At 48.3% G+C, this 24631-nt stretch overlaps 9 protein-coding genes across 9 annotated transcripts; 4 read left to right on the top strand and 5 right to left on the bottom strand.

Moving 5' to 3' along the window:
• Positions 1-1920: 1920 nt before the first annotated feature.
• Positions 1921-3609, bottom strand: F5B22DRAFT_635090 (major facilitator superfamily domain-containing protein; the record flags this gene model as incomplete). Its single annotated transcript, XM_047977093.1, has 5 exons — positions 1921-2465; positions 2518-2840; positions 2906-3053; positions 3110-3412; positions 3492-3609. 5 exons carry the CDS (start codon positions 3607-3609, stop codon positions 1921-1923), a joined length of 1437 nt encoding a protein of 478 aa, XP_047832905.1.
• A 1014-nt stretch (positions 3610-4623) lies between these two features.
• F5B22DRAFT_644628 (uncharacterized protein) lies at positions 4624-5787 on the top strand (the record flags this gene model as incomplete). Its single annotated transcript, XM_047978453.1, has 1 exon — positions 4624-5787. One exon carries the CDS (start codon positions 4624-4626, stop codon positions 5785-5787), a length of 1164 nt encoding a protein of 387 aa, XP_047832904.1.
• Positions 5788-5833: 46 nt separating this feature from the next.
• F5B22DRAFT_598687 (NAD(P)-binding protein) lies at positions 5834-7365 on the bottom strand. Its single transcript, XM_047974399.1, has 6 exons — positions 6848-7365; positions 6680-6783; positions 6326-6622; positions 6140-6275; positions 5910-6086; positions 5834-5856 (listed from the first exon to the last, which is right to left on the bottom strand). Exons 1-5 carry the CDS (start codon positions 7055-7057, stop codon positions 6072-6074), a joined length of 762 nt encoding a protein of 253 aa, XP_047832903.1. The 5' UTR covers positions 7058-7365; the 3' UTR covers positions 5834-5856; positions 5910-6071.
• A 660-nt stretch (positions 7366-8025) lies between these two features.
• Positions 8026-9665, top strand: F5B22DRAFT_598686 (uncharacterized protein). The gene is made up of 4 exons (XM_047974398.1): positions 8026-8174; positions 8230-8388; positions 8446-9235; positions 9338-9665. The coding sequence occupies exons 2-4, from the start codon at positions 8287-8289 to the stop codon at positions 9448-9450; spliced, it is 1005 nt and encodes a 334-aa protein (XP_047832902.1). The 5' UTR covers positions 8026-8174; positions 8230-8286; the 3' UTR covers positions 9451-9665.
• A 507-nt stretch (positions 9666-10172) lies between these two features.
• F5B22DRAFT_644625 (uncharacterized protein) lies at positions 10173-11523 on the bottom strand (the record flags this gene model as incomplete). Its single annotated transcript, XM_047978452.1, has 4 exons — positions 10173-10532; positions 10635-10757; positions 10816-11089; positions 11297-11523. 4 exons carry the CDS (start codon positions 11521-11523, stop codon positions 10173-10175), a joined length of 984 nt encoding a protein of 327 aa, XP_047832901.1.
• A 1077-nt stretch (positions 11524-12600) lies between these two features.
• Positions 12601-14029, top strand: F5B22DRAFT_653832 (uncharacterized protein; the record flags this gene model as incomplete). The annotated part of the gene is made up of 2 exons (XM_047979752.1): positions 12601-13095; positions 13150-14029. Exons 1-2 carry the CDS (start codon positions 13025-13027, stop codon positions 14027-14029), a joined length of 951 nt encoding a protein of 316 aa, XP_047832900.1. The 5' UTR covers positions 12601-13024.
• Positions 14030-15035: 1006 nt separating this feature from the next.
• On the top strand, positions 15036-18334 carry F5B22DRAFT_644623 (uncharacterized protein; the record flags this gene model as incomplete). Its single annotated transcript, XM_047978451.1, has 2 exons — positions 15036-15463; positions 15526-18334. The coding sequence occupies 2 exons, from the start codon at positions 15036-15038 to the stop codon at positions 18332-18334; spliced, it is 3237 nt and encodes a 1078-aa protein (XP_047832899.1).
• A 1052-nt stretch (positions 18335-19386) lies between these two features.
• Positions 19387-21299, bottom strand: F5B22DRAFT_598678 (uncharacterized protein). The gene has a single exon (XM_047974397.1). It carries the CDS (start codon positions 20878-20880, stop codon positions 19771-19773), a length of 1110 nt encoding a protein of 369 aa, XP_047832898.1. The 5' UTR covers positions 20881-21299; the 3' UTR covers positions 19387-19770.
• Positions 21300-22667: 1368 nt separating this feature from the next.
• On the bottom strand, positions 22668-24209 carry F5B22DRAFT_644621 (isoprenoid synthase domain-containing protein; the record flags this gene model as incomplete). Its single annotated transcript, XM_047978450.1, has 9 exons — positions 22668-22779; positions 22858-23075; positions 23130-23163; positions 23214-23463; positions 23521-23533; positions 23584-23753; positions 23811-23829; positions 23884-24010; positions 24073-24209. The coding sequence occupies 9 exons, from the start codon at positions 24207-24209 to the stop codon at positions 22668-22670; spliced, it is 1080 nt and encodes a 359-aa protein (XP_047832897.1).
• Positions 24210-24631: the final 422 nt, after the last annotated feature.

The following is a 24631-nucleotide window of genomic DNA, read 5'->3' as shown; positions in this document are numbered from 1 at the left end:
GCATTTTATCTATTCGGGTAGCCGTCTCTGTTTTCGTGTTCGTTTTCGTCTTTGTTTTGAGGATCAATTCTATTTGGTTCAATCGGGAATTAGAAGACGGGAACGGGCGAGCAGATGTCCCTTTAGGGGGCTTTCCAGGCTCCGTTCCCGCCCTCATGGGATCTTCGTTGTCGTCATAGTTGTTCCCGACGTTGTCATCAGTTATCGTATTTAACATCAGAGGCGTTTGTCACGCCACAATAGGCTGCGGAACCTCCATTTGGGTATGCTGGCGTGCTGAGCCAGGTACCACAGCTCATACATCCAAATTAATTGGTATTCCAACCTATCCAGGAAGTTTGGTCTGTAGACGGCGGATGTTTGAAGCCCGTCAATTCCTTGATCCTGCTTCCCGTTCTTCCCGTTCAACGTGTTACCTACTTGGCTAATTATTGGAAGAGTATGATGCTCATCATATAGGTATGCAAAAGTTGTGCCACCCTAATTGCAGCTCTTTAGCAGCCGAACAGAAGAAATATGCTCAAAGATCTGTTAAATCTGAGTCTCGATGTTTGCATGTTATTTATCGCGGAGTTCTGACGCACTGATAGGAGGTGAACCAGTGCACTCTTCACGGCTGGCTACTGCATCCTCATGGACGGGAAGGGAAGCCTCATGAGGTAGCACATTTTCGTCTGTTGAGCTTAGTAATTCAGATGTCTCTGCATTGTCGCTGGCGCAGGAGAGCACTCAACGTAACGTCAAACGTTTGTCCCGAATAATTACGTAAAGTCCCACTTTGGAGGCGGGAATGGATAGACGGCTATTTTATTAAGGCCCCCCTTCTCAAGGCTGGGAGGATCGTATGTTTGGAAACGTATATAGTATTACTCATGTACACAGGATATGGGACTTAGTATTAATTATTCTATCTACTGCTACTAAAACCTTCAATGTCTATTTTATGACTCTCCTCACATGCACCTAACGGTATGGCACAGGACGAGGCTCTGACAGCCACCATCTACGGCTGGCGGCAGGGAATGCTAGGCATAGATCAAGGATCTCTGAAACAGAGTCTTCCGAGCGCAGCTCATCGTGCCTGTGCGGGACGCCTAGTAGTTCGCGCGGGTATTAACATAGACTATATAACGATGTAGTAGTGCTGGTGATGTAAGGTGTTGAAGCTAGGCCAGGGGTATGCACAAAAGTCACCGGCGAGACTACGTAGCACACACCGAAGTTATACATGCGCCTATGTAATTTGACCTACACCAGTTGTCCTTCAAAATCTATGGTCAATACTACAATATTAGGCGGCTACTTGCATACACATATCTCGACCTGACATTTGGCAAGAATTTGATGATATCGGATAGCTGCTCGAAACTACCCCGCCCGCTATGCCCTCCAAAGATCCAGACATAGTGTCAGATCCGCCGCGAGTCACCAGGTTCTATCAAAAACTCTTTTCTAGCGAAGATCTGTAACTATTCACAACACACGCTCCACGCTACAAATGAAGATTAATCGGTGGCCTATAACCATGGGCTCTTACCCGCCCATTCACCATCCATCGAACGATCGGCGTTGACTAATATGGTCCTCCACCGGATCGCTCCCAAGGGCGGTTCCGGCGCGTCCGGTGCATCCAGGCGCCATCGGAAAACGCACCTTTGTAACCTTAGAAGGTAATCTTTTTGTATGAAGAGTGCATAAAAGACATCCCAAACACCGAAGTTTGTGCGGGAAGCGCGGCGGGCGTTTGCATGAGCACCAAGAGTTGGGCCATTGACTTTTCTGGCGTTCATGTTCATTCTCAAAATACACGTCATGTTGCAGGGCATCAACGATTGACCAATCTCGATTTGTCTCTTGGCTCCCTAGACAAGGTTGGCTTGTGCCTAATAGGAGCGCCCGCAATAAGCAGGGTTCACCAGTTCACGCGCTCCGTAGTCCCTCACGCTCCTCTGCTATTTTATCCAAGTCCATTGTCATACGGTGGAAAGCCGAGCGAGCTCTGATCTTGGGTCCGTAGTGGTAGAACACATACGGCATTGGCGTCATCGCAAGTGCCACGAATCCCAAGACTGAAGTCCCCCAAGCCGTCCCAAGATTCTCGTACATCTGCCGGGAGAACAGCGGAAATACTGCACCAAACAAGGACCGTAGAATTGCATTAGCAGCCAATGCACTTGCGGCGTAGCGTCCGTAGCAGTCAATAAGATATGAGGTGATGCCTAAGAACAGCGTCACGAAGCCAATCCCGAAGGGTACGCCCGCCACGACGCAGCTCGCCCAGTGAATTGATGCGGATGAAGTCCAAGCAAACCAGAAAAGTCCAATAGGGATCAGCCAAGCCAAGATGACGAGATGGGGAAGCCGAGCTTCAGGGGTATGGCTCCCCAGCTTCCGTACGTAGTAGCTATATATACGGTTGATATACGGCGAAGAGGCGGAGGCAAGGGCCATACCAATTCCAATTCCTTTTCACGTCAGGCTGAGTAGAAACTTATAAAGAGGTCGACTGATACTTACCAAGGAATGTCAACCCGGAGATTCCCGGCGTCCAGTGTCTAATCTCTTGGAAGACATAGGGGTATGCAGTGAAGTCAAGGTATAGGATACCATAGAGAAATGCCATGTACAAGGACAAGAGAAATAATATGGGCTCAGTGAAGAACATAATACAGGGCCGGGTAAGGTTAGTCTTGATCATCACCTTGAGACTGATTCGAGAATACTCTATACCTAGCCGCTGCGCTTTGAGCTGTAATAGTCGGGGTGCATAGGTTTCAGGGAGAAATGCGAACATGCAGACATAGACGGTAGCACCCAGTATGAGAACCACCCAATAGCACCTACAGTTAATATGTTAGGCGACGCGTAGTTAGCAGAGGGATTTGCGGAGGGAGCGAAGCCTTACCATCTCCAGGAGGTATATTGGCAAATAAAGGCTCCAACGATAGGGGCGAAGACAGGGCCAAGGAAACTTGCTGCGGTGAACAGGGCAAGAGGAACAGAACGATGGCTTGAAGGCCAAATGTCCGTGAGTGAGCCCCCCGAATTGGTGACTTGCGCCGATCGTGTCAGCTTGCTACAAATCGCACATTGCTAGGAACGAACGCACCAGTTGGGGAACCAAAGAAACCGCACAGAAAGCGAAATATCAACAAGGCTTCTATATTGGGCGATAAGGCGCAACCGAGATTAAATAGCACGAACAGCAATAGAGTGGCGCGGTAGACCAGATTACGACCGTACACCTCGGAGAGAGGCGCGAAAAGCAAGGGTCCAGAGCCAAAGCCGAGCAGGAACGTAGTGACGCCAAGAGTCGAGACGGTACGCGAGGAAGAGAAGGTTTCCTGCACGCTGCTGATTGCGGCAGTATGGATTGAAGAGCAAAAGGCTATTACGGCAGTCATCACAGTCACTTTGCTCCGCGTCAGTCCATGCAAGATTCATCAGAGCGAGACTAAGTATGGGGCGGGATATTGGAATGGTCCTAGTACCTAGGATGGTGCAAGACCATTTTCGCACGGACGTGAATGTGAGAGGATTTTCGCGGCCGTCCAAAGTCACAGAATCGAACGTGCGCGTTTGGACGCTCTCAGCGTTTTCTCCAGCCATGGATGCCAGACGTTGTTGTTGGTGGTGTTGTTTTGCGCAGAGTGGCTGACTATTAGACGGCAGAGTTGTCGCAGTTTTTAAAAGATCGTACTTCATTCATTCATACCAGAAATCACGTTATCGGGCAGTATAGACCGTAGACCAGTCGTCTCCTGAGTATTCATCGTATTCCCTCACTTGCCGACTGCTCCCCACGTTGAACATGGGACCTCTGCTGACTATTCCAGGGATACTGGCAACGAGCAGTTCGGTGGGGAACGGTTAGTTTCCAATTCATCTGCAGATCCTCTGCTCGGTGGGTCGAAGATGGTATGGGAGACTCCATTTCTGATGCTTAAATCTCTCTTCCTCGGGGTTTCCATACTAATACTTCCACATTCATATGTAAGGATAGCATAAAGATCTTGAGATGCGTAATGAGAGGGAAGATCTGCAGGAGGCATGAACAGTCCCTCTCAGCTAAATAAATCGAGCACCGAACTATTGATCTCCTGGTCTAGTCAATACCACCCAGCAGTGAGCTACTTAGAAGTAGACACATCAGAAGTCCAAACATCTCTCGTGAGATTCTTCTCGGGCGGGACCGCGTGCTCTGGTTGGTGTTGACGGGCTTACGCCATTTTAGTCCGGAATGAACAACATTGGCTCACGTGGTTACTCACATGCCTCGTGAAACAGCAATTCGGTCTCGACTACAAGCTACCCTGATCATATTATAATGAACTTACAATACTTCTTGAAGTAGAAAATTTCTCATATCGGGCAAGAAAGGATTACCAACCGTCGTAAATTGACGAGACTCATAATATCCCATTATCCTCTTCTAATTATTGGAGCGAAACGAATTCAAACACTCGCCCGAACCCCAGAAATCCAATAAGGCGTGTTGTGCGTCATCTCCAGGCGCACCCAACCCCGCACTTCACCCATGCCTCTGATTTTAGATACCAAGAGCCTGGTATCTTTCGTTCATAAGATTAACCGCGATTCATTCGATTCTTACGTCAAGCGACCATGGCAACCTCAGTCCAGAGTATTGGCATAGATGCCATGGCTGTAGGTTACCAAACAGGGTCTGATGTGATATTTGAACAGTTCGACTTGCCCCCCTCAAATCAGCGGCAGCTTGGGGTACCACATCCTACGGGGACAACGATTCCTCTAGCCTTGCGACCGTGTCAGAGTCAGACGGAGGATATAAATCTCGACGATGTTATCACGACGATTAAGGGGTTGCAGTCTCATAATAAACTCCTTACTAAAAAGCTGGCGTTGCACGGTACACTCCTCTTTCGAGGCCTGCCCATTCGCAACGCCGACGACTTCAGTAGATTTGCTCATGCCTTCGGGTTCAAGCCACACGAAATCATCGGCATCGTTGTAGATAGACCAGTGCTTGCTCCCAATATTGCGCCAGCCAACAAGGCGCCGAAAGAAGTGCTCATTCACAGTCACAATGAGTCGCCGCAAGTGCCCCATGCACCAGAGTACATCTTTCTCTATGGGCATAAGGCACCATTAAAAGGAGGAGAGACGCCAATGTCGTCCTCCCTTGAACTGTTCCAGAGAGTTCAAGACGAGATCCCTGAGTTCATAGCCGAACTAACTGAGAAGGGTATCCTGAGTCGGATAACATACAAGAAGGAGCCTCAATTTTCCGGTGGATCGACATTAAAGGAGGCTTTCGGAAAGACGATTGTTGATGGAGATGACTTGGCGAGTCGGCGATCGAAGATCGAGGCTCAGATCGCACGCTATGGCAGAGGCATCCATACAACTTGGGAATGGTTGGACAATGACGAAGGAATCATAGTAACACATCGCTTGCCCGTAATCCGTACACAGCCAGGCACAAATCTGCCTACCATGTTCACGGGCTTCGCATCTTTGTACACGCGCAAGAATGTCACCGAGCAACTGTACGGCGACGGCACTCCCATCCCAGAGAAATATCTTAAGCGGTTGGTGGCTATCACGGAGGAGATCCGAGTGCTGCATCGCTGGGAACAGGGTGATGTGCTTATCTATGACAATATCATTGCACAGCACGGAAGACAACCTTGGGAAGGGGAGGAGAATGACCGGGTTGTAATGGCGAGCCTGTTCGATGGGGACGAGGTGCCTGGGGCATACGGAGATGCGGATTGGGCGACGGTCGTTCAAGCCCTTGAAGGATGAGATGAATTATGATTATACGTAGGAAAATCCTCGGAATAAGGCTGAAATTGCGGGCAGATGATTATTTACCTAATTATTTCAGTGTGTCGCGCTAACGAAACAGAGGAATGCGTATCAGTTACATTTTCTGACAGTATTGTTTCTTCCCAACCTTGCTCTAGTGCTCTTGACAATATACACAAAAGTGTTATTACTATGACCGGGGGGGCGGGGAAACCGATTACAAGACCTGACGATTGGTCTGGGCGAACAGACTCGTCGATTTACGGATTGCCCCTTAGTATTCACCATGGATGACTCTGTCCGTGCACTGTCAGCTTCAGCGGTCATATTCAAGGAATTAGATACGTACCCTTCCATCCCAGCACCAAAAAGTACCAGTATCATCTTTCCCCTTTTCCTCTATCACCTTTAACATACCGGTCACACTTTCAGAAGGGCTAATCGACCCTTTCACTTCCCAGCTCAGTTCAATATCCGCCATATCCCTGACAACCTCGTCAGTCGCGGCCTATTCACTTCAACGGTGAGCACTCACGTTTCAACTTCTCCGGGATGAAGTGCTAAGACAGTAATATCACGCTTTTTCTGGTCAGGCGATCGTTTTAATTCTGCCGCCATGTGTCGTAGCATCTGATTAAGCGCGCACTTGCTCGCGGCGTAGGCCCCGAAGCCATCCTCAAAGTCTAGGAAGCTCGTTGTCGACCCGGAATCAGACGAGATAAAGATGATTTTCTGTGGCAGAAAATCAGGATGAAGACTGAGAAGCTTCTGTGCGCAAATTATTGGCCCGATGGTGTTGGTATGCAGATGGAGAGCAAAGTCAGAGAAGGACCTATTTGCCTTGTTAATACCAACCACTTCAGATCTGATTGTGCACCACCGTACTCACACTTCAGTGGCCCGGTTAGGATACTTCAATACTCCCGCATTAAGTATAACATTGCCCAACTTTATGCTATCGTTTATATAGTTCCGGATGTCACTGACGAAAGCCTGTAATACGTCAGTCTGTTTCTGATCATCTAACTTGGACTTCTGCCTCCTAAGATCAACCTACAGTAATGCTTTCATCACTTGATATGTCGCATTGCACAACTGTGCATCTGTATTGTGCTTTTTGTGAAGCAATCAAGTGGAATAGTTTCGGAGCAGCAGCCACATTACGCACTGCTGCAACCACGTGGTGACCAGCTTCTAGCAACTGCTTGACAAGCTCCAAGCCGATCCCTTGAGATGCGCCGACTATCACCCAAGTCTTGGTATTCATATTCAAAGTTCTCGGTGCCGACTTGTGTAATAAAAGGTTGCATGGCAAAGGTGAAATGTAATCGTCTGAGCTCCGTCACCTCCTAAGTACCCCGCTTGACAGATAAATACCTACCAGGTAACTTAAGCCCCGTACAAATGACCCACCAATTAGTAATCTTGTGCGATCATGGCTGATAGACTTGTATAATTGATTGATTAATAAACAAGAGGATAACCCAAATATTATATCCGTTGATTACTAACTTCTGGAGTAGTTGTTGTACCTGTGCATGGAAGGGGTGCAATGCTGATGCTACTAGGCCTGTGCGTGGCGTAATAGGCGTAGCTATTTGTGATAGCTTCAGTAAACATCAACTTTCCTCCTAGTTGTTCAAAGAAAATCTTATGAGTAAGAGTAACTTGGATAGTTGCTATAAGACACCATAGTCCAAAGAGAAAGAAAGAGAGCCTTATCAGTACCAATGTTGTACCAACATACCTACGAAGCCAGTCGTTGTATCAAACATGTTTGTAGTATATACGCTGCATGTATACATTTGAAACTACATTATGTGCCGCCCCCTTGCGACGAGTCTGTATTTCAACCTAGTTGGTGTCTTGATTGATTAAGGCCACGATTAAGGACTCGCATCAAGCCACGTCCAGCTCTTACTAGGCATATACTGCGGTCGGTTATAGTCAAGGCGAATATAGATGACCTGTCAAGCATCAAGGCAGTTTGCTTGTTGTTTGCATGGCACATAATCGACCAAAAGTTAATATTTGTATGAGTAATCTCTCGAAAAGGCTCCCGGAATAATGCGCCGAGAAATTACTGAAGATTGATGAGCAGAATTTCCCATTGTGCCACTATCGGACATCAGTGATGCACCAACACCCACCAGCCAGCCAATCGCCATACAGGGCTTAGAATCGGGCTAATTATCTATTCCGCAGCTGGAGGGAATATCACCCCGAGGCTGGAGCATCCGTTTCTAGGATCTCACTGCGGGAAAGTCTCGAGGCCGAATTTACCGCACTGTCGTGACGTTAAAGCTTTGGCAGTCTCCTGTTATGTTAAATTCCAACGGATCCCCATCCCAGAAAATGAACATATCTTTGTCTTTAGCGACCCGGTTTGTGTACCCGCGTCCCTGATTCGGCTATTTTGTCCTTACCCGTCTATACAAGCAACACAACTACTCAAATACGAATAGAGTTACTTGGACGCGTCGTAAGCATTCCAACATGTCACGCGACTCTGGTCCCAACATTAGGGACCAATTGTCACAAGCTTTCCCACCAAAACCAGGCTTTACCGAACAGCATCTACCTGACTTGCACGGAAAGGTACGTTCGTTCAATCATTATCCAAAGTTTGGAATAGCACCCTAATATCAATTAAAGGTTTACCTGATCACGGGTGCAAACACTGGTCTAGGGAAAGAACTGGCCCGCATGTTATATTCAAAGCATGCGAAGGTGTATATTGTTGCACGATCAGAAGCTAAAGCTGATGTCGCTATAGCTGATATTAAAGCTACCTCTCCTAAGTCTCAAGGTGCCTTAATATTCATTAGGCTTGATTTAGCCGATCTTAGCACAATTAAAGCTTCTGCTCAAACGTTTCTTTCGCAAGAAAGTCGGCTTCATGTTCTATTCAACAACGCTGGAGTTATGAAGCCTGACCCTCCTAATTTAAGGACAGCCCAGGGTTACGAACTACAACTCGGAGTAAACAATATTGGCACATTCATGTTTACAAAGCTCCTTACGCCACTCCTTGTAGCTACTGCGAAAGCGGAAGGCCCTGGTTCTGTTCGAGTTGTTTGGGTCGGCTCGTCTGCTGGAGAGCTTCCCTTTGTACCAAAATCCGGCGTTCCAATGGATAACCTTGATTATCATCACGATCTATGGTGGATGACCAAGTATGGTGTCAGCAAGGCTGGGAACTACTTGCAGGGTTCAGAATATGCCCGCCGTTTCAAGGCCGACGGGGTGATCAGCGTCACTTTGAACCCAGGTAATCTTGACTCCGAACTCTGGAGAAACCAGCCTTTTGTCATAGGCAAAATACTGAAGTGGTTCTTTCTTCATAAACCTATCAATGGGGCCTACACAGAGCTATTCGCGGGCCTATCCCCTGAAGTTACGTTGGAACATTCTGGTTCATGGGTTGCACCGTTCGGTCGATTCAGTAAGAGCCTCCTATTATGACCTAATCCCAGGTCTCTCTTTACCTTGTGATGAATACCCTTGTTACGCCATTTTTGGAGAACTAACCTACGATGAACCATAGTGAGGCCTCGTAAAGACTTGAAAGAGGCAACAAGGACCAAGACTGAGGGGGGTACGGGCGTTGCGAAGGAGTTTTGGGAATGGAATGAAGAACAAATACGGCCGTTTCTTTGAACCCAGATACTCAGTGTTTTGTATTGTCTTTGTGTATATGAAAAGGCAGCATGGGGGACAATCTTCCATGATGTGTCAAATTACCTCATATTCATCGTATACCCCTGACAGCTTCCTCTAACTCCACAAAATTAATTCCATGGCTACGTGATAGGACTGCTTGGACACCCTCTTTCAGTAAGGTAAAAATACATGGAATGACTCCCTAAACTAGCTCCCTATTCATCCCAGCTTTAGAGAGCATTGTCCCAAGGCGAAGCTCTCTTGGGATAGGGGCTACAGCGTGGCGAGACCTCTTCAGGCTTTCCTTCTTTATTGGAGTACCATGATGGACAGAACGGGCGAAAAATCAGCCTCGAGTCAGTATCTATCACAGTACCATATAGTTGAGTGTAGACGCCTAGGGTCTTGACCTAATAATATTGTTTATATCTATCTTTTGGATAACGCAACAGTATCCTCCTTCATCTGCCTGCCCGATTCTTCAGGGGTCTCTAGACTTGGCTCGATCACTCCAAACACATTATTTCTAAACATTTCCCAATAACAGATGCGACATGATCTCCCATGACTTAGAAGCTATGGAGCCAGATAACTCCCACAGCCGCTTGCATCGCGCCGATAATGACCATGTAGAAACCATATAGCGTCGAAATACCCCTTTCCACCCATACCTTGTCAAAGCTCGGGTTATTACTGCCGATGATGCCCATTGTGACCAACTATGATATCTTTTCGGTGGGCGCTGCTTCTACTACTTCGGGCTGTGCTGCTGGTTTTTCCATCTTCGCTGTGTCGGCTAACAACTTGTCTTCCTCTTTTGGAGATTCCAGTGTATGCGTAAGTTCAGCTACCATCGCTTGTATATCCTTTTCCCATTTTTCAAACTCACTTGTTCCCATGTCGCCCTTGTACTTTGTGAACATCTCTAAAGCTTTCCGGTGCAGATCCCGACCATACACACCGAAGCTTTCGCCCTGAAAGTAATCGGCTCGGGCGGCCAAGACACACCTGCTCGCCAAAAATCTCGCCATCCTTCCCCGGTACTCTTCAGGGGCGAACTTAATGACCGGGCAAGAATACTACGCAAACTGGATTAGTATCATTCAAAGTTGGAATGCTAACTAGCGCTTAGTTTCGACTTCATTTCCCCCTAAGCTTGATATAGAGCACAATACACATACTATGATACTTTCACGCTTCGGAGCGTTAGAACCGCTTAAGACGGCGTGATAGTAGGTTTTCGCTACGCCAAGTAATTGTAGCTTACATGCCGGCGAGTGTGCAAGTGTATACATTGAGCTGGCCTGTGATCAGTCTACTGTCAGCGATATACGCCTATACACTCCGGGACTCTGTCCTTACCCTTTGTAGCAAGCGCGCAGTAACAACCAGTCCAACTAGTTGGGATAGGTTGGGGGCAATAAGGTGTATTAGACGATTGAATTCACGACGCTCGTGTTCCGCCCGCTTCGCCAGCTTCAGGCCGGTACAGGCGGCATCAAGTGTAGGGTTTTGGCTTATTTTTTCCTGGTTCTCAGACTTGTAACGTTCTACTTGGTTCATTAATTGCTGTCGATCATTGGTACCAGCCAAATTTGGATTGCTGATTTGGAGTTCTGGGACAAGGCCGGAGAAGCTTTAAAAAAAATTAGAACTTGGCATGATTGTCACGGAACGACATAAGGAGTATGCCATTGCGCTACCAAAAGGTAACGACGAGTTATCAAGTCGAGGGCTTGACGTCTCTGCACTCACTATATAGTACTGTACTGTGACAATGATACACAGAAAACTCTGAGCGGAATCAGAGCTGTGGTGGTTGGAGGGGCGCTTAAGTCCTTACAAGACAGATATAAAGTATCTGATGGGATCATCATTTACTTGGGGTAGGCCCTTCTGCAAGTGCGCCTCAAGAGTTCGTTTAACCTTTAGAGACAATACGAAGATGGCGGTATCGAGCGATCCAACTCTGGCTCTCGCCTCCATCGCGTCACTATAGTTGAGCGATGTTTGAACTGCTCTCACCGTCTTGTGAGAGGCGGCCGTGCCGTCTTGGCCCGCGGTGGACATGGTGAGCCGCAGACGACCTTGAGTAGAACGGGTGATTCTGCGCTGCCTAGAACATGACTTCAAGAAGAGATTCCTAAGGTTTGCATGGCGGAGTGACACTAGGTATATATATACCTTCCTCGTCTTTCCAGCCAAACCGTACTCCAAAGCATAATTCGGAGTGGCGAAAGCATATTTAGGCAGGCAGGCAAACACCTGCCACCTGCCACCTGCACTCGCAGAGTAAAATGGGAAAGAAGGTGACACACCCTGTCACCCACACCTTCCACAACGTCTACGCCGAAAAGCTTGGCGATTATCTCTCTGAAGCAACTTTTCATTTTAACCCCTTTTTTTCTTGAGTACATTGTGCCTAACAGGGAGCCATACGAAGTATTATCTATGGTTCATTCACTGGTTGGCCACCGTTAGTGCTCCGTATGGTCGGATGTGACCAACAATGCCGCTTGGTGTATACTAGTTCCTAAAACGCTTCTCCAACTTCTTGGTTTCTTTGCAGTTAGTACAATAGAAGTCATAATTAGTTGACTCCCCTGAAGCAAGAACCGAGGCCGGTGACAGAAATCTTTGACACGTATCATCCATGTTCTCTCGTGGTTACGTGTCGTTGGTAGATCCTGCCATCAAACACTAGAGTGGGCGTTTCCAATATCTCCAAATAGTGTGATTCTATTTCTTGACAGCCCACCGCATGTGGTGTACTTTTTAGGGTGATCAAGGATATGGGGCATATGCTTGAGCTCTCTTTTTGACAACCCGATTTATTCGGTCACGTACCTAGCTGAATAAACTGCAGTACATTGCTCGCAAGTCTAATCAACGCAAATGTAGTCATCTCCAAATGGCGTTTTGCACAAAGATAATGAGAGTTAGAGCTGGCGCTGCGTAAGTCAAAAAGAAACGCCATCTGGGAGAGTAGAAGATAGCCAGGTGTCGGGTTCCTCGGCAAGGCACATCAAGCAGAATACCAGCGCTACCTCATTCCAACTACTCCAGGTGTAAACTGACTTTTCTCTCAAGTAATAGTTGACATGACCAACTTGATCAAGTGCGCCGGCGTGTTCGAACAAAATTCAAATCTGCTATCCCGCAAAATCAATCATTCGTCAGAAATGTGTGAGGAAATATTTCTTGTTTCAACTACTTGAGGAAAACACTCCGCTCAAGTGCACAAACAGGTCTGCTTAGTTGAAACCAGCGCATTATAGTAATCTCAGGCTGTTGCCGGGGCTGCTTGGAGGTACCTAATTACATTCACCACAGCAACGCACAATAAAGTGATTGCAAGTTGCGCGTAACTTCCAGCTCTTCATCCTCCACTGGCGTTGATAAGGACATTGTCTCTTCTTTTCTCAATCGTCCAGGATACTTCCAAGTCACTGCACAGGCTTGCGGCGGCGCGGCAACCATCCAGCCACATCATCGACGAGATTACTTCTAATTCAATCTAGCGGCAGCCTGGTACTATCCTCACGAGGCGAACTCTAGACCAATTGTCGTCATGGCGTTAGTCACCAAGTCGACAAGACAGCCTTTGGCGACCTATAAAGACTTGCCAGATATGTCGACTGGGTGAGTATTATCCCCAAATCCCCTAGGAGCCCAATTACTGACAACCTCAACAAGAGGCGAACTCGGACATCTAGTCACTGTTGCCGTAGGTCATGAACGCCGTACATTCGGAGTTCATCTGGGCAAACTGGGACCTCTGGCGAAACTAGTAGAAGATGACGCCTCGGACGTCACGGTGTCATGGGCCTCCATAACGCTCCCCAATGAGATCCCGGAAACATTCAATGCGCTTGTCAATTGGGTATACGGTAGTCCACTCCCACGAGCTTCGAAGGCAATTAATTACTACGATGAAAACGGCAATCTCATTACTAGTACCGATGTCGCCCAAAAAATGCCATATCTCGCTTGGTTTGATGACTACATACCTGAGGGCGAAGCAAAAGACTCCGCAGCGCGCGACTGGAAACTCAGTGATGCACTCGCAACCCAGTGCATGCTGTTAGATCTTATGATGTTCGCGGATCGCTACGAGTGGGAAGACCTTTACAACGCCGCCATCGACGCCTTCCGTGCCGGTGAGATCAATATGATGCGGAATCAGCCGAGCACACTGCACATCGCGGTAGTGTACAGCCGGACAGGCGCAGACTCGCCGGTCCGCGAGTTTCTATGTGACTACGCCTATGCATTAGCGAAGAAGAACAGAGATATCATGTGGTATTGGCGCAAGAACTGGTTTCAGACGGTCCCGGAGTTCCTGGCGGACATGTTGAAGAGGGTCGATGGGAAGGGTCCGTTCCAATACCCATTTGAGAATTACCGAATCCTAGACGACGACGACGGCGACAAAACCATAGATATGAGAACACTCTATGAAGAGGCTCCGTTGGACTTAGATGAGACTACTTATCATGTCCATGGAGGGTGTCTCTGGTTAGACTGCAGACGCTCAAGCCAGGGTCTTTGTGCAGCAGAAATGGATGATGCATGACTCCAGCGATAGCGAAGATAGGACGAACGATCTGGAGGAAACGTCTGAAGGGAAAAAGACAAGATAAAAATAAAAATGGTGAGACAGAGGTCGAACAAAAAGTCAAGCAGCTACACATGATAGGTAGTCAGGTAAAAGTCATTGTACACGGAAGATCAATGCACATAAAGCTGAGATTCAGGCGAGCATCAACATTGATCAACCCGCGCGCCATATGGCCACTTACGTAAATAGAAACTGCGAATTATCAATCTGGTTTCATCCTTGTCCCAAATATCCGGTTCTAAGTAAGTCCTCAAATGTGACGGCAGGATATGTTGCTCACATTGACGCCGCTCACTCTTCTACTGTCTTTCCCGCTCTCTCTCTCTCTCTCGCATCTGCACTGGCAGACAATTCAGTCAACGAAACCTCTGATTCCCATCGATTGATTGCTCATTTCTCCGATGCACGGTGATAAGTTACTAACAACCAACGGCCAACTCGACGCGTATTCTAGCAAAGACATCCAACGGTTTCCCGATGTAGCCTTTCGGTAGTGGGTGCATGAGCATACATAAGTAGTAAGTAGGGTAGCACCACCCCACCCGATTACCTAAGTAGTCCAGGCTGCCTGCCACGCCTTCTTTTTCCGCGTCTACCTAACGCCAGAACTCCAGGCCACAACTTTCACCGCCACGCTTACCAATCTCATGCCACACATTATGGACGCCTCATTAAATCATCAAGAGGTACCTAGGTACCTAGGTATGCGCCTCACGGAAGGCCACACTTCTGAGCCTCAACCTAGGCAGAATCGCTAGACCACAAGGCTCATTCCAAAAGGGTTTCGAGGGCTCGGCAAGGGCCCGATCTCTTGTGGGCACGAACAATGACTCGCCTGAATGTCATTGTTCAGGTCGCCTTTTCCCCTTTTCAGCAAGTGCGGGGTTAAATCTCCTGGATTGTGAATCTCCCCGCCGTCAGTCACTATGACCCATAACCCCGCCATAACTTGATCGTGGCCATGGATCCCGTTTCGGCGATCGGCCTAGCCGCCAGTTTACTTACATTTATCGACTTCTCCTGGAACCTCCTTAGTGGTACACGCGAGGTATATCAATCGGCAAGCGGAACCACAGCCGAGAATGCACATATTAATACCGTCCTTGCCGACCTCATGGAGGTATGCTCTGGCCTACACCTCGATCACAAGGAACGTCAAGGCTCCACGCACCTCCAGCAATTGGGGTTCCTGGGCGATAACTGTATCCAGCTTTCCCAGAAACTTATTAGCTTGCTAGAAGAGCTTCGCCGAAAGGATGGAAATGCTTTGTGGCAAAGCTTCAAGGCGAGGTGGAAGAGCCTGAGAAGAGAAGGTGAGGTTGAAAGTTTAGTTAGACAGTTAGGGTTCTATCGATCACAGATCATACTACGGTTGAATTTGATTCTAAAGTACGTCTGGATCTCTAGGTCTCATGTTTGAGCTCCCCAATGAGGACTAATTTAGCGCATAGGGATCAGCAATGCGCGCTGCTTTCTAAGATTGAGGAGCTCAGGGAGGAAGCCGTTGCTTGCCGGATGGAAACGATGGGGCATTTTGACAATCTACGCGAGAAGCTTATCCACGCGTTGGAAGCTGTACAGTCACAGCGCGACGATACCACGGGCGCATTTTCACGCCCGGTAGATGCCATAACGGCATTAACTCCCCGGCCGGTAGCGCAGACTTTCGAGCCGTCAGAATTTGATCAATTAAACCCGATCCGAATACTACTCTCCCAGCTTCAGAACCACGCCACGGAAATTCAAGTCCAACATCGAATTTTGCGCGAGCTGGTCTCCCCTTCGGTCTCCTCTCGCGAAAACAGCATAGCGGACGCTGTTGACGGTACTTTCGACTGGGTTCTCCAAGAGAAGGATGGTCCACCTATGACCGAGCCTGCTGTCGGGTATGAAAAGCCAGGCGATCACACAAGACCTCTTCCTCATCACTTTGGTCTCGCCCCCGAAGATGTAGTGCCTGGTCGACCATGGAGACGAGACACAAGAAAAGACGAAGCCAACCGCAGCTATGTCAGAGCTCTATTCAAGTGGTGGCTTGTGTCTGGAAGCTATGTCTTTCATCTATCTGGGAAGGCCGGCTCGGGCAAATCCACCCTCATGAAGTATATCTGGCAACATCCGTTGACCAGACAGAGACTCCAGAAATGGGCAAGCCCGAAGACGCCAATCATGGCTCACTTCTATTTCTGGGCAGCATCAGAGGATGACCGGCTTGTGTCTCTCCATGGTTTTTACCGCTCAATCCTCTTCGAGATTCTCAGGCAATGCCCGGATCTGATATCTAAAGTGTTTCCGAATCAATGGAGAGCACTCGGTGCAGCTGGTAACGTTAGCAAGAATATTTGGTACGCTTTCTTCCATGAGTCGGATATCGTTGACGCCTTCGACCTTCTCATGAAGTGCACCATGGATGAAACTCGGCAGTTTTGCTTCTTCATAGATGGGCTTGACGAGTTCCGCGGTGATTTCTTGGCTCACAGACAGCTGACCGAGAAGCTAATATCTTGGACTACAAATGGCTGCGTCAAGATATGCTCGAGTTCGAGGCCGGATCCAGAGCGTCTAAACATACTATCCCGATCCTCTAACATTGTTGTTTCACTGCACGAGTTGACGAGAGGCGACATCTACCAATTCAGCCGGGCTATGTTTGAGAAGGATCTCAATTTCGACCGAGTACATGGCCACTATCTGGAGCTTGTTCAGGAAATCGTCGACAAAGCCGATGGAGTGTTTCTCTGGGCTTTCCTAGTTGTTCGGCTGCTTTTAGAGTCTGTTGCCTTTGGAGATGATATCGACATTCTCTACGCCAAACTGAACTCAGTGCCATTAGAGCTAAATGACATGTATCGCACGCTTCTTCCGCGCACAAACGAGGTTGACAGGCAGCGAAGAAACAGGATGCTTCTTTTCGCCCTGGCGGTCAAAGAATCCGCGTCTGTTCACGCATACGCATGGCTAGACAGGCTGCGGGACCCGGGATTTCCGTACTCTTTGAATATTCCGTCTTGGTCCCAGGCCCAGATCGACTCCAATGCTCAAAAAGCTGCATTTTTGATCCAATTTCTCGCAAGAGGGCTCTTGGAAACTATTCAGACTTCATCGGATTACGGGCTAGGATACTTACCACACGGTGGCCGCTTGGCTACCAGCTTTTCGAAGCCTTATGTAGGCGTTCGCTTTCTCCACCGCAGCGCTTACGATTTCCTGAAAGAGCCCTGTCGAAAAGCAGAGCTCCAGGAGTCGTTCCGAGGCCCCGAGGTATTTGAAGAGGATTGTTTTAGACTGTTTGTGGCCGATATCTTGATTCTGCATTGCAGTAACTCTATTACATCCAGGAGCCAGTATCTTCGCGAAGGCTTGATACATCTCCTTCAGGGGAGATGTCAATATGATTACCCCTTGGAAATCTTAGAGCCATTCTTTAAGAGCCTGGAAAGTCCAGCGTGGTATGGCTGCTTGTACCACAAGCAAAGCCAGTCAAGCTACGCCAGCCGACTCCGGGCATCAGTAATCCATCTGGCTACTTTCTGCGGCCAGCTTAGATATGTGGAGAATAAGATTGGACACATCAACGACATCAATGATCATTCATGCGGGTCTGAGGAAATGAGCCTCCTCCTAAGCGCGGTTCTGGGAGGTAATCATCTACGCAAGGCAGATCTTGTGTCCTGTTTGTTGCAACACGGAGTGTCGCCAATGGAAGAAGTCCGACTTTTCGCCGAAACCGATTCGTCGTTTGCGCCAGGAGGGACGTTCCCAGTTCCCTTCGAGTCGAGAGATTTGGCTCCCGTTTGGATGCCGATTGCCCTGTACCTCGCCCACTTTGTCACATCCGAGTGCTGCGGAAAGGCGAAGGAAGAAGTACTGGATACGATGGAGGCCTTCAGGCAAGTTTTCGGCGCATTGACATTCGAGGTCGAAGATAGTTGCTTCATTTCCTTGGCTGCTTACGACAAATCACAGGCCCACGATGGGTTTCTGGAGGCTCCGCTACGATGGTTTCTTCACCCGCCACCTCACGGGTTTAATAATGCCGGTAGCGATACGAGACTGACGCATTTTTATTCCAAAGATGAGCAAAAATACGCAAGACAAGCTTCAATGCGTGTAATTGATGGGCTGTCAGTTCGTGTATCGCCTGTTTCGAGGCCCCAAATATGGAATCACAGCAAGCAAAAAGGAAACGTGTTCAAAGTTGTTGCACTGCATTGGGAAGGTATATCGGTCGATTATAATTTTTACCAACGAGTATTTTAAGTCTAGAGTTGTCAAGCACCATAAGCCTGACAGGGTAGGTGACGGAAGGCAGGCCAAGGCAGGCCAATTTGTTCTTACTAAGACGATTGTGCAAAGGCCTCTTAAAGCTGCGCAGAAATCGTGTGATCATTGGCCAGCCCTTGAAATGCCTTGGGGAACAACAAGGCTTCTTTTACCCCGTCCTCAGCCACGCCAATCTGAACGTCTACAGTTCCTAGGCTACATCTCCTGTACTAGTGTTGCCTGACCTGCCTACGAAGTACCAAGTACTACCTACCTAATTAACCCCGCAAAATTCAGCTTTGTAGGTAGTGGACGATACAGAAACCGACCCTCCAACATCGCGACGTTGTGGTCAATCTACTAAGTAGTAAGCGGAGGTGTAAGTCTATCAATACTGGATGTAATGGTAAATGGTACCTACCTAGGAGCTTACCTAACCATCATAAGATTTCAGTAGCATGACAACACAAGCAATACCAAAGGGCACCAACCCCGCGGCCAACAAACCTCCCAACCCCACCTGCCCAACAGCCCAAAGTCATATAAGTGAAACAGAGTACCAACCGAGTTAGGTATATAAGGTACCGAGAGCGCAGTACGGTAGATAAGGCAAGGGTAGCTATCGTACTCCATCGGAAAATCAATCAGAGCTTCGGGTCCCCCGACCAAACAAATACACGAAAATACCGTCGATCTTATTCATCGAGGAATACATACATACATGTGCGCGCGCGCTAGAAAAGAATAGTATGCAAGTAGGGTAGTGGTGCGTTATTCAGGTCTATATGAAAAAAAAAAGAAAATCTGGGGTAATAGTCCGAGGCAAGGGATTGATAAGTCCATTCAGCTCTGTTTATATTACGGTATTGGGGGAGTCCGAATACCTAGCACATGTTAGCTGCGATATGGAAATGAAAAAGAGGATACTCTTGACATTAGTGTTGCTGGCTTACAGGGGTGTTATGAGAATAGCGCTCTGGTAGTGAAAGTAGATCTAATAGTGGGAGCAAGTTCACGATGGATGAGGTCACAACACGCAAAGGGCCACGTGTCAGTCAGAAAGGTAGAATGAGCGCTTCATTATTGTTTGTATACTAAAGTAACCTAACCCAAGGGGCAGCTGATTCGGTGACCGCTATCATTATCATGCTCTTTCTAAATATGTTGGTTGAACGGGAATGGGATCATAACAAGTCGTGACATGACGTAAACGTAACGTTAGACCAACTCTATGTGTGCTGTTTTAACCCATAATTTTTTTGTTACAGTCTGAAACTCATGCCACTCAGCTAGGATGTATCGCTTAGTTCATCATAAAAATTGCGAAATCGTCCATCGCATTCAGAATATGGACGAGGGGGATGGTACGTATCATACTCGACCCAAGGTCGAGGACGAGGAATGCGCATGACGCGGCGCGGAAGGTAGCGACTCTATCGGTTACCGCCGAACAGGCTGCTGAACCGGAACCGTTCCTTGCCCGTCTTCTGCGATGCGCGACTGAAGGACTGCTGTGAGTTGATGCGACGGCCCGGTCCGAAAGGTGGTGCGGCGAAGTCCTCATAGTCCTCGTCATCCTCACCTTCGACGTCATCCCCAAAGCGTCGCGCACTCATGGGCCGTTGCTGCGGTCCGGGGCCTGCCATCGTGGTTGGGCGCTGCAGTGGCTGGATCTCTCTAGGAGGCGACATGGGCAGCTCGCCCGACATGGCACGCTCAACGTCCGCGTACTGCCGTTGATACTCGTCGTGCTTGGCTTTAGCGTCGCCAAACCGCTTCTCCGTTTCTGCGCGGCGCTCCTGGAGGATGCGGAGTTCCTCATCTAGACGTTTGACCTCTTCCTGCTCCCTTCGCATGATCTGGTCATACTCGCGGATCTTCTGGTCTAGGGGCTGTAGCACACATTCAAGCACACTTGGGCTCTTAAGGCGGGGGATGGGTGCTCCGTTGCTGTCCCGGTCGCCATTACCGGAGACGGGCCGGCTACTGTGCGGGTGTGTGGGTGACGAGCCACCGGACACGGGAGGCGTTGGTGAGGTGGTGCGCTGCTGTGATCTCGCAGGCTGTTTTGATGTAGGGGCACCACGTCGCTGGGTCTGACGAGCCATCTTAGCACCCGAGTTCCTGTCGACGAGGATTTCCTCGGACCGGCTGCCAGAGTATGAGCCGGTGGAGAGACGCGAGCGCTCTGGGAAGATGTTGGTCACGGGCGGGCGGCTCTGGCTGGGTATATTATTCCGCTGCTGCTGCTGTTGTTGTTGTTGTTGCTGTTGAGTTGGTGGCATGGGTGCCGGAGGGGGGCTCCTCTCTCCGGCACTGCTGACGCTGGTGCCCATGGGCGCCATTGATGGACCACGGTTGCTGTCGAGGAATGCGTAGAAGTCGTCGTGACTACCGAAGTGAGAGTTGTTTCGGCGGTGGGAGTTCATAGGCCTGTCCTCTAGAGTCACGCCCCGAGGTGAATCCCGCTGTTGCAGTGGTGGCTGCGAGTGCGGCGGTGGCTGTGACTGCTGGGAGTTGGCGGCGGCGGTGTAAGGGTCCATCGCCGTTGTTTTACGATGACGACCTTGAGGTTACGTTCAGTTCAGTGGCCGGGAGGGGTTTCAGACTTAAAAGAGACTTAAAAGACTGGTTGACTGACGCCAGAACCGAGAGTCCAAGGGAGGCACAAGCCGACAAAAAGAAATGATAGAGATGAGATGTGAATTGGCAAATGAAGATAGTCTATCCAACATGGGCGAGAATGTAGCTAGCTGAAGCGGCAAGGGAAAGAAAGTCGAGCGAGAGTTGAGGATTGATCAATCAGTCTCGTAGGTTCGGACAGACGGGCAGATAAAGCTGCTACTATGTACTTCCAAGTGGGTAAATATTTCCCAGGTGGTTGGGTCGAGATGTCCCAGCCACCGATCGCTGCTAAAAAAACGCACTAACCTGGCTGGTGTGTTGTTGTACTTAAGTAAAGTGTGAGGCTCCCGTGCTAAACGTAAGTACCTAAGTAAACCCGCGAAATTCAGAAGGCTGAACCAACCTGCAGGTACCCGCAGCTAATCAGAAACCGCCAATTGCTGGTACCGTCTGTTTTAACCCCTGCTACTTCCCTGTTACCTGACTATGTATATATACTGTGTACATAGTACATACTTACTATACTAGCCTACCTACGTAATGGCAGCGGTAATGGCAGAAGGAATGGCATGAGCGCTTGATCGCGCAACGCTCTTTCTTGGCTTCGTATTCTATCTAAGTACTGTATCTGTACTGTACATTATTTCCCTTCCTGGCCATTTCCTTTCCATCCCTACTATGGGATATTCCTTAGCTTCAATGCCCAATGGCAACACCAGACATGGCCTAACGCATTGTCTACGGGAGGTTATTCTTGTTTCAGCAGAAGGGCAGCCTGGTTTAACTAGGTACCTAGGTAGATATTCCGTTCCAGTCCGTTGCGTCCGTGCGTCTGTTCATGCTGTCAAGGCCAAGAAATTGCATTTTACAGTGTATACCTACTACTACACACTATTATGCACTGTATTTATAGATGCACCTCAGCCATTCATTCTCATGATTACAGAGGCGGTACCTTGATTGAAGGTCCCATCATGGAGGCGGATGATCTACAATGCAGCAGCATGCCCCAGACGACCCATTCTCATACTACAGTATGTAGGTATCATTCTGAGAAGTTCACTTCGACTTCAGATCCCTAAAACGACAGGTATCTCGCATAATCGCGTAATACAACCTCGGCCTCATCGAATACGCAATGAACAACTTCAACCGCGACCTTGCTGTCGCTACGCTTCTCATCCGAGAACCATAGTATGGAAATCAGCAGTACAAGTATGTAGAGAAGATATGTTATCAGACCTTTCACCAAAAGAAAATGCGCCGGAAAATCCAACCAACAGTGCAATGCTCCGGAAGTACGCGCATGAGCATATGCATGTAATACATAGCAAGCTCTGGAACCCCGTGCTTTTCCCTATATCTCCCTCCTTTATATCATAGTGATAGGCTCTCACTGTCGACATTACTGGTTGCCAACATGTTCAAAGTAGGAATCGCAAGCGTTCAAGGGTTAGTTAATTCATTGATAATGCCTGCTTGTTCAGAGACATTGATGTAACCCGAGCTAGGGTGGGATAGATCAAACGAAAGCTTCAAAATTCATAAAGATTATTAGAACGATTGCTACTAAAAAGTGAACAGACTCGCCTCCTCAAACCCAACACCCCCTCGTTAAAGCCTTTTATTCTCAATGCAAACCCGCATGTCATCATGAAGCAACAAGAAATGATGAAAATGAAATAGCTTTCCAAAAGCTTTCCAATCACGAAATCAACGCGTTGTTACGTAGATACCCTGGAGATTTCAGGACTTGCAGACAGCGGCTTTGCCGAATGGTGGCGCCGTCCTTCCCCAGGTACCTCTCCGTCTTGAAACTGTTGTGAAGCAACATGTTAGCGAAGAACCTGCAGCAATTCTAGCGATCAGTGAATGGATTTGGCTAGTAGACTTACCTCCAGTACAGATTAGCACGAACGACATCGGCGATACCCTTGACATAGCTCCTCACATGCTTGTTGACCTCTTCGCCCCAATCTGGTATCGCGACAATGGCTCTCTCCCAACGCTCGTACCTGCTCTCCAGCATGGTCCCAACATAGTCGAATGCCTCCTGGGCTCCAAGGCCCCTCATCCTCGCTATCGCTACGAGGTTATGAGGAATCGTCTGTCCCTGTATCTCGGTCAATGTTATTATCTCGTAATTAGGGCTTTGGCATGCGCTTACTTCTTCCTTCTTGTAAGACATGATATCGTTCGTGCTGCCGTGAGGTCAGCTGCGCGTCTATGTAGCAAATGTATACCAACTCACATTGCGCAGAACTCGATGCCCAGTTCCACGAACTCCTGGATGACTGCATGTTCGAAGACATAGTCGGGTAGCTCAATTCCATGCGCATACTCGATTAGCGCAAACAACGGAGTGACCCCGATTGACAATTGCCGCGCCTTGAGCAGTTCTTCAGGAGTGGATGGCGGTCTACGTTCGGAAACGTCCTCGACTTGTACTACGAGGCCGGCGCAATAATCAGTCATTGCCTTGGTGAATCGCGTTTGAACCCCTATTTTCAGTTTCAGTGTTAGAGTATTGCTATATTCAACTAGAGATTTTCACAAACCGCTTGAGGAGCCCTATCAAACATTAGTATACTGGAGCGTGAGTTTGATATTGAATAGCGCACTTCTACAATTCTCTGCCAGACTGTATCATGAACCTGAATTATAGGCAGTCTATCTTCCTCGGGAGGAGTCTGCCCTGGGGTTGTGCGAGATTCAATCATTGGACTCATAAGACTCTGTAACACCATGGTAGCAGCCATTGGCTCGTCTTGAAGTTCGCCATCGTCAAACACTAATATTCGAACTTCAGTTGATCAACCACAACGTGTTAAAATACAAACTGGCTTACTGTCATCGAACGGAAATACCTGATTCACTAAATCAGCACGAAATGATTGAGCGCGTATTAGATGTGTATCTACCCAGTTATTCCAGTCAACTAATGTCCGGTATTTCGCACGAGGTGCATCAGGCGCACATATAGCCATGAAGTAACCAAAATCTCCTCTGCTTAGACGAGATGACATTCTCTTGTCAAAGGAGCAAACTCTAGTTAGTCACTTGTTAATAGCCATTCACGACTCACTCTATCGATGTAGAAAGGGGCGTACTTGGAGATCCAGGCTTCTGCCTCTGGCTTCACCTGTTTATAGTGGGCATTAACCCTGGGAGGTTCCGCAAGAAAAGAGACGAACAAATCCGGGATACGGACTGTGACTAGCTCGGTATGAGGAGTGATTGGAGCCATCTTTACTATACAAGCGTAATGGGATGATGACCTCGATAGAGCTGGTAGGGACGAAAGATCTGGGAGAGTGTGTTGCCTTGTGTAGGCTTTTCAGAGAACGCGGGAAACTGGTAAATTTATAGACATGTTAACTGTGCATTGAAATTCACAGCTATATCTCATTGCTATTATTATCGCCACTTAGTGGGATGACTTTCTCTGACGTCCCTCCTTTCTATCATTCTGGACTCATTTCTAAGTTTGCTGTTCACGCAACCCCTGACGCCGAAGCAGGCCGGCTTAGAGCTAAGCGTGATAGACGCCAACTCATGTTCTAGGCTGAAGCCTTAGAACGAAGTGGGTGTTCACTACTTCGACGACTAAAATAATTACCCTTGCATCTCAGTCGTCGAGATATGAAGTATCACTTGGTGTAACGGGGC

This window comes from Xylaria bambusicola (genome assembly GCF_022495145.1).
Source record: "Xylaria bambusicola strain CBS 139988 unplaced genomic scaffold F5B22scaffold_11, whole genome shotgun sequence".
Lineage (NCBI taxonomy): Eukaryota > Fungi > Ascomycota > Sordariomycetes > Xylariales > Xylariaceae > Xylaria > Xylaria bambusicola.
The sequence above is the reverse complement of the archived record's forward strand: the minus strand, read 5'-3'. Positions and strand labels throughout refer to the sequence as shown.

Coding starts and splice junctions, on each gene's coding strand:
- F5B22DRAFT_598687 (XM_047974399.1), bottom strand. CDS start 7,057: ATGAATACCAAGACTTGGGTGATAGTCGGCGCATCTCAAGGGATCGGC. Junction 6,623..6,679: donor CCTAACCGGGCCACTGAAGT/GTGAGTACGGTG, acceptor CAAGGCAAATAG/GTCCTTCTCTGACTTTGCTC. Junction 6,276..6,325: donor CATCCCGGAGAAGTTGAAAC/GTGAGTGCTCAC, acceptor CGAGGTTGTCAG/GGATATGGCGGATATTGAAC.
- F5B22DRAFT_598686 (XM_047974398.1), top strand. CDS start 8,287: ATGTCACGCGACTCTGGTCCCAACATTAGGGACCAATTGTCACAAGCT. Junction 8,389..8,445: donor TACCTGACTTGCACGGAAAG/GTACGTTCGTTC, acceptor TATCAATTAAAG/GTTTACCTGATCACGGGTGC. Junction 9,236..9,337: donor TGCACCGTTCGGTCGATTCA/GTAAGAGCCTCC, acceptor GATGAACCATAG/TGAGGCCTCGTAAAGACTTG.
- F5B22DRAFT_598678 (XM_047974397.1), bottom strand. CDS start 20,880: ATGGACCCTTACACCGCCGCCGCCAACTCCCAGCAGTCACAGCCACCG.